The 12649-nt window shown below is 40.9% G+C and overlaps 1 protein-coding gene across 2 annotated transcripts; it reads left to right on the forward strand.

Annotated features, from left to right (window-relative positions):
• The first annotated feature begins 95 nt into the window (after positions 1 to 95).
• C6H2orf76 (chromosome 6 C2orf76 homolog) lies at positions 96 to 12078 on the forward strand. Of its 2 annotated transcripts, none has more exons than XM_067299344.1 (7): positions 96 to 146; positions 559 to 671; positions 2329 to 2481; positions 4799 to 4849; positions 8385 to 8422; positions 8555 to 8636; positions 11890 to 12078. In XM_067299344.1, exons 3-7 carry the CDS (start codon positions 2349 to 2351, stop codon positions 11964 to 11966), a joined length of 381 nt encoding a protein of 126 aa, XP_067155445.1. In that variant the 5' UTR covers positions 96 to 146; positions 559 to 671; positions 2329 to 2348; the 3' UTR covers positions 11967 to 12078. The 2 variants fall into 2 exon arrangements, with proteins under 2 accessions (XP_067155445.1, XP_013815194.1); XM_013959740.2 differs by having other exon boundaries at positions 2329 to 2471; positions 4799 to 4853.
• Positions 12079 to 12649: the final 571 nt, after the last annotated feature.

Consider the following 12649-nt stretch of genomic DNA (forward strand, 5'->3'; position numbering starts at 1 on the left):
GGAGGGGGCGGGGACAGCGCGCCCCGCAGCCAATCTCTCGGCCTGGCGGGGGGGACGGAGGGCGGGGAGGGGAGGGATTTGGTTGGCGGGGCTACGCGGGGCGGAGCGATGGGAGACACCCGGAAGTGCCGGCTGGGGAGCTTGTAGTAAGGCTTGGAGCCGTTAACGTTTCCCTGCTGGGAGGGGCTGGGGCGAAGGAGGCTGAGGGGGGGCTGAGATGAGCGAGGCTCTGCCCTGGGGGGGTGGTGGGGGAGCTGGGGAGGCGCTGCCCGAGGTGGGAGTGGGTTGGGGTGAGGGAGGCCCTGCCCTGGGGGGGCTGGAGTGAGGGAGGCGCTGCTCTGGGGAGGCGGGGGGGTGCCCTTGGTAGCCATCCCTGAAGGGGGAGAGCAGAAGGCCCTTTCTGCCCTTCCCTGGAGCCGAGACCCTGCGTAGGTAGCTCCTGGGGGCAGGCGTCCTCCCTTTCGCAACTGCAGGGTGGTGGTTGCCTCAGTGTAGGACCTTCCAGTCAAGGATCTCGAATGCCTTCTGAAATTAAGGATTTTCATGTTTTTTTGTGAGGCCGATGAAGCTTCTGTTTTGCTGATGAGGACAGTGGAGGGCTGAGGACTCTGGAAGGGCTCGCGTTCTGCAAGGAAGCCTTGTCCTGCTGCGTCTGGACTTCCTGACTTCAAGTTGGTTGTGTGACAAAGTCCCTTTCCTCACAAGCTGTGACCTACCAGTGCAGGCCCGGGAAAGCGTGTCTGCTTAGAAGGGGCACTGACCGGCAGTGTCTATGATTTGGGCAGTTCCCTGAGAAGGATCTTGCATGTTGTACCCCTGAGGAAGTGCAGCATAGTGTCTGGTCCCAGCCCTAGATTAAATCAGTCTGTCGGATTTGTACAGTAAGAGAGAAAATTATTGATTCTCATTTCTATACCCCCCAAATCTGAATTCCTATAATGTTCTTTCACACTGCTTAGGAAGGAGTGAATTTGAACACCGTCTTTTTTTTTTTTTTTTTTAACTATGCCCTCCAGATCTTGATCCCATGTGGAATAAGATCAGGAAAATATCTACCTTCTTCATTTAATTTAAATCCAGTTATTTTACGATGCAGAAGAGTATACTTTTCTTCATGGACATCTTTTACCTGTGTAGTATATCTTATATACAATAGAGATGGAATTAAAGTGCTGTGAATTATTAACAAAAGGGATTACAGATGTAAAAGTCAGTAGCCTATCATTGCTGTCTGTGTCTCCATTCTGCAGAAATTATTTGAAAAAAATATTCCTGTACAGCTAGGACAATACATTAAAGACGGGGAGGTACCTGGATACCTGCATGATGACCCTGCTTGCTTTTGAAAAAAAGGAGGGGGGGCGGGGACAAAAAAAAAAACAAATAAAGGGACGAATGGGGGAGAGAATCCTCTGAAGGACTGTAAGCAGTGATTAAAATGGCTGCAAAAGGATAAGAGATGCAGAGGTGGTGCTGTGCTCCTGACGGATGTTCTAGCACTTAGGCTGTCTTCTTTCCTTATTGCTGTGGCAGCCACAACAGTTAGTCCATCAACAGAAAACCAGATTGTTGAGGAATACCCAGCACCAAAAGATTGTCAGGGTAATAGCTCATTTTCCTGCGCTGAGAAAGAGCCTAACTGAACAAAGAATGTGTGGGTTTGTTTAAAGAGGGACTTAGGCTGATAAGACTATTCCATTTTAGGTTCTGCTCTCTGGTAAAATATTATAAGCCTTGTAGAGCTATTCTAGATACATGCATTATAAATTTAAACCCTAAATTGTATAATAGTATACCAGGAGAATTATTTGTATGTTTGTGGGGGGAAAATTTTTTATTTTCTTTAATATGATAAAAATGAGTGTTGTGTAACAGCTTAGTCATTTTTCAGGGTATTGTACCCTCTACAATATATTAAAAATATTTTGTTTTTGTTCATGTTATTATAGTCTTTTAGAGCAAAATTTTACTCATATAGCAGGTAAAATTTTCAGTCACTTAAAAACCAAAAGACATATTTGCATTTATCCATATCATTTTTGTCTGTTTATATAAACATTCTGGTGCTGTGTTCTGTGCTGAGCCATTCTAATCAATAGAAAATTGGTGTTTGGTGTTTGGTATCAATAATATCCTAGGTAACCCTGTTTGTTTTGAGATCCTGCTATCTCTCCTGTAGAAACAGGAAAAGTGAAGGCCTGAAAGACATAATGCTATTTAATATATCACCATGTTTTAATCTTTGAATGAGTCCTACCTGTACTGTGTTTTCTAGCTGGACTCATACATAGAGGAAAGTCAATAATTACTCTCTTTAATGTTTTCCAGGTTATTCACAATTAATTCTCATGTCAACAGAAAGCTCAACCATCACAGTTCGTCTTGTTCGCTCTTTTGAGCACCGGAATTTCAGACCAGTGGTGTATCATGGAGTTAATTTGGATCAGACAGTAAAGCAGTTCATTACTTTTGTACGGAAGGGTAAGGGGCTGTGCCCTTATTCATTTGCTTCGGTCCCGTATGTTGCTGTCCCTGCCAAAGAAAGTGGAGGGGAGCAAATGAATGGGAAAAATCAGTGGCTTTGCTAGAGATGCCAGATCTGTATTTGCATCCCCTGTGTACGCACCTCTCTCGGATGAGAGGACTGGTGTTTATAAGAGCTTCCACGGTCTGTGTGCCGTGCCTAAATTTGTGTCGAGACTGCTCCCCCTGCCCGAATCCCCATGTTTAGCTGAAATGAGACAAGGGCTGTGCTGCATTTGGCTCAGTGCCTCAGACTCCTTGGGCAGTGCTGTCAGGCAGCTATTCAGAAGTTGGCAGGAGTAAATTAATAGAATTTGGAGAGCCCTTGATGCTTAGGAACCGCACCAGTATGTGGAATGTTGCAAATAAAGGCTGTTGTTGGTTATTTGTAAAAAGAGAGAGGATCTTGAAAAGTTGTTTTTGACACTGTGAAGTCTCACAATGCATGTTTTCTTCTGAGTGTCTGTCTCCGTCTTGAGCTTTGTGGTGCGACTTTACTCATCTATGGGCCTCACATTTTAGAAGCACAGTTAAATGTGACAGTGTTGCTACAGGTTAATTGATGTAGACCAGCCCACGCAGCTGCAGTGTAGGTAGGGTGTTACACTAGTCTTGCAAATGTATTTCTATGCGCCTAAATGGAGACATTCAGAGGTGCAGAGCAACAGTGTTTGATTCTTTGCATGATGTCAGCTTAAACAAGTCTTGAACTGTTACAGTTGATCACATTTGAGCAACTTCTGAGACATTGCCCTGGGCCTCACAGCTGTATCGTGTCTTCTGCAGCTTCCATAATTCTAGAGAGTAATAGGCATGGCTAGATCTTAGGAAATCTTTGGAAAACTACAGACACTTTCAGAACACATGGCACTGCTTCTGTTATGAAGAATAACATGAAAAACAATGCTAAGAAACTTGCTTTTGATGTGTGCAGTATTGCAATTTTCTGTTACTTGAGACAAAGCTAGTGTTTGAGGAAGGCTTTTTGGAACATCATTCCGCACATGGACATTGCTGTTCCTGGTCCAAAAGCTGTGTTCTTTCTTTTCCTGCAATCTGTTTGGAAGGAGGAATTTGAGACAAATTTTTAAACTACTGATGAAATTATGGTTTCAGCTGTCTCAGTGCTGAGCACCCCAGAAGTGGCTAGGCCTTCCAAGACCCAGGATAAATCCCCAGATGTCACTGGGGACACAGGCACCAGGGAAGGTGTCATTGTTCTTGCAGTTGCTTATGGGCTCTGTCCTGCATGCTGTTAAAGAGTTAATTTTCTGCAATTTGGCTTCCTTTTTGTGACTGTGTAAAACAGTCACAAAACCATGGCTGTGTTTACAGAACAGTCCAGTTATGAATGATAGTTGTCGTGGTGCTGTTTGTATAAGGTAGTGAGAGATGCTGGACTTCAGACTGTAAAGACCATTAACAGGATGTTCTTGTCAGATTTCTGGAGGATCAGAGCCCCATGGTCATATCCTGATTGCATTTACTCGCTGTCCTCATGGGTAGTTAGGTTCACTGGGACTGCCCGGTCAAGTGAAGTTAAGCTGATATGGAGTAACTGTAGTATCGGAGCCAAAGGTTGTGTTTGTCTTCGGTGCTGTATGGAAGATTTAGTTGCAATATTGGTTCGGGATGTGATAACAGACACACTGAGGCCAGCAGTTTAAGGCTAACTAGTTAACTGTGAAATTACAGCAAAATAACAAAGGCAAACAGATAGTGTTATGATTCCAGTCAAAGTAACAATAAACCCAGCTATCCAATAATACTGAGCTAGGGTTATTATCTAGGTGTGCAAGTACGTAGGGAGCCACGGATACCAGGCGAGCTTGCAGGAACCAGGGCATGGTTTCTGCAGGGGAACGGCTTGGACCAGCCAATGGGCTCAGGGAGTTCCAAATTCCCCGGTCAGACTTTTATTTGTTGAGTCCCAGAAGCACTATCTGGGCTCATCAGCCTGTTATCACCTTGCCACATCTTCTGGAGTGTTTTCGCCTTCTGGAGTTTTGCAGCTCTTTGTGAATATGTCCCTTTGTCACATTTTGGTTAATGGGAGCAAGGATATTTTAGTTTTTGGGGCGGTGCTTGACCATGACTAGAGCATGAGGCAATATTAGCTTAGTGTTGCAGTACAAGTGCTCAAACGAGTCTCCTGTTTTCAGAATTTCTTTTGATGTGACGGTCCAGAATGCATGCACTGAACTCCTGTGTATTATTGGGTGGGGAGTGGGTGGGGAGAGAACTTTGTTTTAATGTGGTGCTTTTATTTTAATAGATGTGCCTTCAAGAACAGGACTTCCTCCTCCTTTTAAAAATTACAAGTATGGTAGGTGTGTGTTCTTTTTTTTTTTTTTCCCCCCTGCAAAATGTGGACGTAGTATTTTATACCAGTTTTTGTACAGTTTAGAAAGCAACAATTAGAATTCTTGACTAGTATCCTCATGCCAGTTGCGCTGCCTGCCTAAATTTGCAGCTCTGTATTCTGCACCTGTAGCAGGGGTTGTGCCACTGGGATCATACCTAAAACCCTGACCATTATTTTGGACTTTTGTATTAATCTTTGAAATAGGCTGCACATTATGCATTCTTTTGCTAATTGGCATTGGTGGATTTTGGTATTAATTTTTTATTGCTTTTGTAAGTGCCTTTTAACTCTGTTCTGTAAGTGCTACAGAGCAGCTTGTGACCTCAAATACTTTGGAATTGTTTTTCTCTTTGTGTTTATATATTTCAGTGTCTATTTACTAATTGCGAGGTCAGAAAGGATGGCAAAGCAGGAGCTGAATGCAGTAAATGGAAAATGCTTAAGACTGGAGATGCTTAAATAATTAACCCAATATAAGAGGAGGAGGGGAACAATGCTCAAAGTAAATAGGAAAGCTCTTAAATACAAGTTGACAGAATAAAGTAGCCTGATGTAAAAGTTAGGCTGAATTTATCCTCTAACGTAAAGCCTTGTGTATATTTCCTTTTTGTGAAGCTTGGATTGAACAGGTGCAGTTCCTCCTGTTTGGGACAAAAAATGCTTTTTAGATGGACTAAATTTATTCCTTTCTTGGAATTTGGTAACTTGGATGGTCAATAACATATATTTTTGGTGGCTCGCCTCCTCTTAAACTTGGCTATTCTGAAAGTTCGCTCTGGGGTTTGCTGCAGGTGATCTTCTGTCTCCCATGTTCTTGGTGGAGTCAGTGAGCTCCTTCCTCCACAGTGATTCCAGAAACTGAATGAGGAACCTATTTAATGCATGTGAATGGTGATTGACTCTACTTGCCTATTAAAAAAAGTAAAATCAAATAAAAAGAGCCAGGCATCTCATTCTGTGTTCATGCTGCTGGTGAACCAGACAATGCTAAATAAAAACAGGAAAAGAGTTATAGATTAAGATTTACAATGTGTCAGTGGCAAGGACTTGAACTTTTTATATATCGGTATATCTATATCTATCTGTCTATCTGTCTATTGCTTAAAGTCTTACAAATCTAGAGAACTGTAACTTTGAATTTGGAGGTGCCCTTCCTCCCCCCATTATCCATAGCTTTGGCTAGATGAGGGAGTCCTGTGCTGTCAGTTGTATTCCTGATGCTGCCTCTCCCTGCTGCTAGTTCTTTCATCACTTGGAGCATGTGCTTAGTTTTGCCTAAGGCGTCTGTTGTGGCTGAGCACCTGATTGCTCTGCTAGGGCTGGGCATAGTGTGGGTGAAAAACAGTGGTGCAGACGTTTAAAACCTGTTACACCAGTTAGTGGAGGCCTGCTTTTAGTGGAGTGGTGCCAGCTGTGCTGAATTTTCACACAGAAAAATGAAACCCAAGTTCTGAACTTCCCCTGAGGCTTTGAATCATTCAGATTCATGTTCTTGGCATCTCTTGTACGCTCTACTGTTTTGTTTTGTTTTTTGCATTTTGGTGATGAGAAGGCAGTGAGACTTGTGGATGAACAGTACTATTAAGAGTCACATTTTTCTTTCTCCTTTGTTTAACACTGCCAGAAATCTCAGTTGGACCTGGCTGTCTCTCACCTAACCTGCTTTGGTTTCCTTCTCTCCAGAATCCAGCACCACTTTGTTCTCAGGCTCTGGTTTTTGCTCTTGGCTTATTGCTCTGACTGACTCGCATCTTGTGACTTTCAAATCTTCATTTCTTTGCATGCACCATTCTTGTCCTTGGCTCTAGAACTCTTCCCAGGCTGTCGTCTTCTCTACCCTGTCATTGCCTCCTTTTCGCTGATGAGGGCAGCCTGGGTGCTATCTTGTCTTATAAGTAGCTTTTCCATTTTTCTCCATAAATATGGAGCAATATGGTAGATACTCAACACAATCAGTCTTAAAAAGTGATTTCTTGTCTATTGTTGCGGAAGATCTGTTACTAGAAAATGCAATGTAAAGATCTGGGAATGTAATTGAGTGGGACTAGATTGGGATGAAATAGCAAAGGCAGTTGAGAGGATGTAAGGCTTCAGCTAGGATGGGAAGAGGCTGCAGCTTCATCTCGCTAATGGAGTTAGAGAGAAGCCATTTAATAGCTCGAATGAAGATGTAAACAGCTGGATGTGAACAAGTAAAACTGAGACAACAGTTCACAGAATGACAAAAGACCAGAAAAAAGGGATGGGGCAAAGCAGATCTAGAACCTTAAAACTACCAGGCAGAGGCTGGATTGCATTCACAGTGGTAGAAAGGTTTCATGATTGCAGGAAGTTTTTTGCTGTGATTGCTTGGCCTTTTGGCAATGCTTCTATGCAAGATCCTGGTGATTGCCATTTCGTGTCTTGCTTCTAAAGGAGATGTGGGTAATTCTGCAACTTGCATTGCATACTAGCGATGCCTTTTCAGTGGGAATGTGGGGTAGTTTTGACCATCTGTAGTGTTCTAAATAAAATAATGTTCAATATGGGCTGAAGTGGTACCTCTTTGTGAATTAAAGGTATAGAAGCAAACCTCTGAATGGGAATGTGATCTCTTATTCTGACCATCTGGATACTTGCTCTCCATTGTTTGAAAGTTGTTTTAGCCTGCATTTAACTTCCTTGCACCCTTCTCTTACCAGACTTTTTCAGTATGTAGTGTTCTATTAAAGCACAACACAAAACTAGAACAGAAAACGGGCAGCCAAACAGCACTGTTTCTTGCTTCTTTGCTGAGAAGGGATCAGTGTGTTATTCTGAATTTGCTCAAACTTAAATGCTTTGGTATTTTTTTTACTGCTGCATGGACATCTTTGGATTTCCGTTTCCTCTGCATGTTGTCACTCAGCAGTTTGCTTTAGTTACCACATTCTTTTCCCCACTTTTTCCTTTCTGCTAACAAAACCAGGCCCACATAGCCTTTGGGAAGTCAGTGATTTTTTTACTTCTTTGTATAGCTTAATTTCTACCATGGGTGCTGATTCAGGAGAAGGATAATTTCAAGGAATGATCTGAAGTGGTCAAGTTACTGGGTTTTAACAGTTGCTGATTATCAACTTAACAATAGTAGTTGACAGTGAATGAACGTTGTTTGTCCTGCCCCAATTGCATGGATAAAACCTGTTTGGTTAAAACACCCTAACTGACATTTAAATTCATGTGCTTTGTCTGGGAGTCAGGATGGTCATTTAGTTATTGTAATTCAGCTAACAGACAGAAACCTAGTACGATGTGGTACCTTAAGGTTGGATTGTATGCCATGCAGTCTGGTCAAAGACTGTGGCTGCAGGACTAAGAAATAAAGATTTCCCCCCCTTTTTTTTTAAGACTGAGTACATAAAATTATTTAAAAAAAAAATTGAACCTTACTCTGCTTCTCTCTCCTTCCCCAAGTACAATTTTCAGTGTCATGTACCAAATAAGCCTGATTTGAGGAAAACATTGTATTTTCTTTCAGATACAATGAAGATTATTCACCAAGCACACAAGTCTAAGGTATGGTTATTATCTGTATTCTTCCTGTTTTGTATGCATTAATGCAGGCAGATCTCTGCACTGTAAAACAAGACTGGAGAAGAGACAGTAAACCCTATTCTTATCTTTGTATTCTGGTTCTCTAATCTGTAGACCAATGAACTTGTAGTGTGTTTGGAAGATGATGACAAACTCATTTTGAAAGAAGAAAGCACGCTGAAAGCAGCTGGAGTAGGTAGGAGTGCAATTTGTATTGACTGAAGGCGCTGTTCCTTGCGGTTGTCATTAAACTGATCACTGGCTGATTATGTTTGGATAGCTTGCTGAAAAGTAAATGCTATTCCTGATGCTCTTTACACTACCTGATAATTATTCAGGGAGGAAGGGGGGATAATGTACATTCAGATCATTGGACTGAGGGCAGCAGGTATCTGCACTCCAAATGTTCAGAATGCAAATTGTGATTTTTAGAAGGTATGCTTATAATTCTGCTGAGAGTAATTTTAAATGATTGACAGAGAGGTTATTAGTACCATGTCTGCTTGGTCTTATAAGTAACATTTAGACTGATGTTTTGGTTAGAAATTTAAGTAGTGGAACCAGCATGTAATAATGAAATAAGCTTAGATTTGTTTAATGTGCAACATACTGTGCCTAATAGTTGGACTGCTTGGGAAAGCTCAAGCAGTATCGTTTAGAGAATGTGCTGAACGTAGCGTAGAGCTGAAACTTGACCGGATTTCTCACATTTTGACAGTGGGATGCATATAAGGCATGTCTTTTGGTAATAATGTAAAGAAATGTCTGTCATGCTAAAATTGATGGTCCCTGGCTTTGGGGGACCATCACGGTCCTTTGGGCTCCTCATAAATGTGGCTGAACGACTTTGTGGCAGCAGGTACCTCAGGGATGTAGTTGTGTTCTGCCTTGGTACGGACACTTGCTCGTTTGAATGTGATTTGCCTAGCTGTAATGCACAGCTACTGCGCTCTCCATGCAGGGGTGTCGCCGAGAAAGCTCCTTCCTGTTTTTGCTGCCCTCGGATTTATCCCAGCCAGCGAATGGTTTTTCTTTCTCCTGGGTTCCTTAGCTCTTTTGTTTCATCTAACCTAACATGTTTCAAGCAGTGGAGCTTCTGCCGTTGGCCAGGTGGACTACTTAACTCTCTGTTAGAAGATACCACCTCAATGTTCTTGGTTATGCTCTATTATGTTCTTCTAAGCAACCCCCTTTTGTGGCCACAGCAAACAGAAATAAGCTTATTTTTTTAGGGGGGAGGGAAGGGGACTTGTGTGGGTTTTTTTTTTCTTTTTTTCTGTTTCTGTCCTTTTCCTTGTTGCAAATTCCCTGCCATTGCTTTTGGGGTTTAACTGAGTTGGGGTGAGGACTGTCTCTTAATGTTTTTCTCCTGGGTCTGCTGCGATTGTCCTTCCTAAAGGTTTTGGGGCACTCCTATAATATGAATAATAGTTATTCTCTGGCTTTTCCTACTAAACCAGGCCTTTTTATCTGGAAGAAAAATGGTTCCTCAGGAAGGAGGATTATTGGCAGTCAAGTCCTATAGATTTGTAATTTAGTTAGCAGAAGATTCATTTAAGCATGATTCTTATCTGCTTAAGATTTAAGAGGCAACACAGTTTAGGGAAGGGCCTGATGACAATGCCAAATGCCGAATTAGAGTTTGGTATTGTCCAGCACTGCCCTCATTCAAAACGGCATTGCTGAGTATTTGTAAATATATTATCCCTCTGTTAAACCGGGTTTGTAGCTCCAGCAGTGAAACAGTTGAATGCAATCTCAGGAAAGGTGTCTAAACGTTAGAGTAAATATTATAGTGAAGGCAAATTGGAATAAACTAGACTGCTCTATTTCTCTGTACAAAGAGAGGGATGGCTTAATCAGGGCAGAAAACAGTTTAAAGCCACTCTGTAATTTTTCAAAATAACTAACAGCAGTTAGTCATTGCTGTGTAGTTGGCATTTATCATAGAAAAGAAAAACTCTTACTTTGAAAAATGCAGCATGCCATTATACCATTTTGAATTTTGCTGTGTTCCAGCATATCTTGATATGAAAATTAGCTATTAGGAAAGGAATCTTTGTAGGAAAATCTCTGAAAAGTCCCCCTTTTCCCTCCAGAACTGGAAAATATTATATGAAGGAAGTGAAGCATGATACTGTTAGTCCTCATTTTGTATGTTTTCATTTAAATCAGTAAGATTTGAAATCTTCCACTGCCTTATTTTTTATTTTTTTTTAATATCTAGTTTGGACAAGATTTAAGAGAATAAAACAGAATTTCCTCTAGAAAATCTGGGAAATTCTGAGACATGCAGAACGTTTTTCTCCTAAGCTGCAGTTGATTGCCCTTGGCACTTCACAGGGTTGGGCCTGAGAGTTATAAATTATGAGGACATTAGATAAGTATCCTCAGGAAAGCCTCTGTGGTGGTGATTATTACAGCTATTATCTAGTCAGCAAAGTTAATGCTCGCCTGTTTTCAGAGCAGGATATATGTTAATAAAGTGTTCAGCATTCACTGCAAACAGCCTTATCTGTTTTCTAGTTGAGATTTGAGAATCTCCTACTTTTTTTTTTTTTTTTTTTTTTTTAAGCAGACAGGCAGACTTCATTAACTTCAGGTTTAATTTAAAAAACGAATGTGGATCTTATTGGCTCAGCACCTTAAAGAATTCCATGTTTAATAATTGTGAAGGCTTTCCATCAGACTTGTCTCTGTTCTGAATTAGTAATGTTGCTGACTTATTGTTTTAGAAGAGGAAGTCCTTGACCTACTGGGTTGAAAGAATTGTGACTGCTCTGAACCTTTGTGGGTCCTTTAGCACTGCCATATCCCCTGTGAATAATTAGAGGTATTTGAAGGTATTGCTGGAGAAGCCAATTTGTGTCTTTCACTTTGCATATTGTTGAAGCCTCATGAATTAATCATCAGCAGGGCAAAAAATTAACTTCTTCAGACACATATTTTGATGGGTCATGAGGGAGAATGTAAAGTGATCTGTAAAATATTCTACTGATCCTCTAAGTATTAAATTATTATACCTACAGGCTAATTTCATGGAAAAAAAAATAGTTTCTTTTCCCCTTTCCTAACAGAAAGATGGGCAAAAAAGAGAGAAAATCATGCTTCATTATTTTTCTAGCATTCTAAGATGCACAAATGTCACTTAATTTGTTGAATGCTTATATAAACAGTTCTGTAGTCTTTGTGTTAAACAAATCTTGAGGGGTCTTGTGTATGTATTTACTTCTTTATGTTCAGGTTCTTGTTCTAACAAGGTTAAACTACATCTTTAGTGCTAGATTCTTAAAAAACAGACAAACAAAAAACCCCACAACTCTGAATGTGGTGATTTGTAATTGCCTTTGACCAAAAAATCACCAATTGCCTTCTAAGAGTCTAACTATTCGGTTGTTGGGTGGTTCTTTTCCTGGTGTGCTAAATATTTTATTTTTCATCTCTTCTAGCAAATGAAACCGAATTAGCATTCTTCTGTGAGGAAGATTACAGAAACTACAAAGCTAATCCTGTTTCGGCCTGGTGAAGATCCCAAGAGATTGTTTTGTTTTCCCATACCTGTTGTAAATTCTCCTTATTCTGCTTAATGAGATTTTTTTTAAAGATCAATAAATCCTAGAGGATTGCTTTACAAACACTGCAATTCCCTTCCTATGGAAATTAATTTCTGTCAGGATGCTAAGACTGAGAGAAGGAAAACTGGGGGACAGAAATGCAATTTTTTTTTTTCCTTCTCACATTTCTTTTTTCTCGCTTGTCTCTTAAAATGTAGGTGGTGTAAAAGATCTCTGACCTGTGACACATATTCTCGGTGTGATCCTACAGCAGATATTAGCTACATATGGAGCTTATACAATGCACAGTAGTATCTTCTTCTAATGAAAATGGAAACTCTTTCTGACCAAATCACTGGGTATTTTAGAGAGCTTGACAAGAGAATCTCTATGTTTCAAGTAATAGCTTTTATTCACTCATTTTATGTTTAGTGTCTTTTGTTTAAATGGTGCAGACTGACTATTGTTTCATATTCTTCTCTGGTGAATGCTTTTCTTTATACTCTCTTCCAGCCCTCTTTAGCATGCTGAAGCAGACAAATGACTGTTGGGAGGCTTTTGTGTTCAAGGACCGCCTTGCCTGTTTCTTGCATTATTTCAGCGAGACACCTTCATGTAAGAGGTAGCAACCTGAGTTCTTGCAGGACATCAATAC

The sequence above is a fragment of the Apteryx mantelli genome, chromosome 6, assembly GCF_036417845.1.
Source record: "Apteryx mantelli isolate bAptMan1 chromosome 6, bAptMan1.hap1, whole genome shotgun sequence".
NCBI classification, from domain to species: Eukaryota; Metazoa; Chordata; class Aves; order Apterygiformes; family Apterygidae; genus Apteryx; species Apteryx mantelli.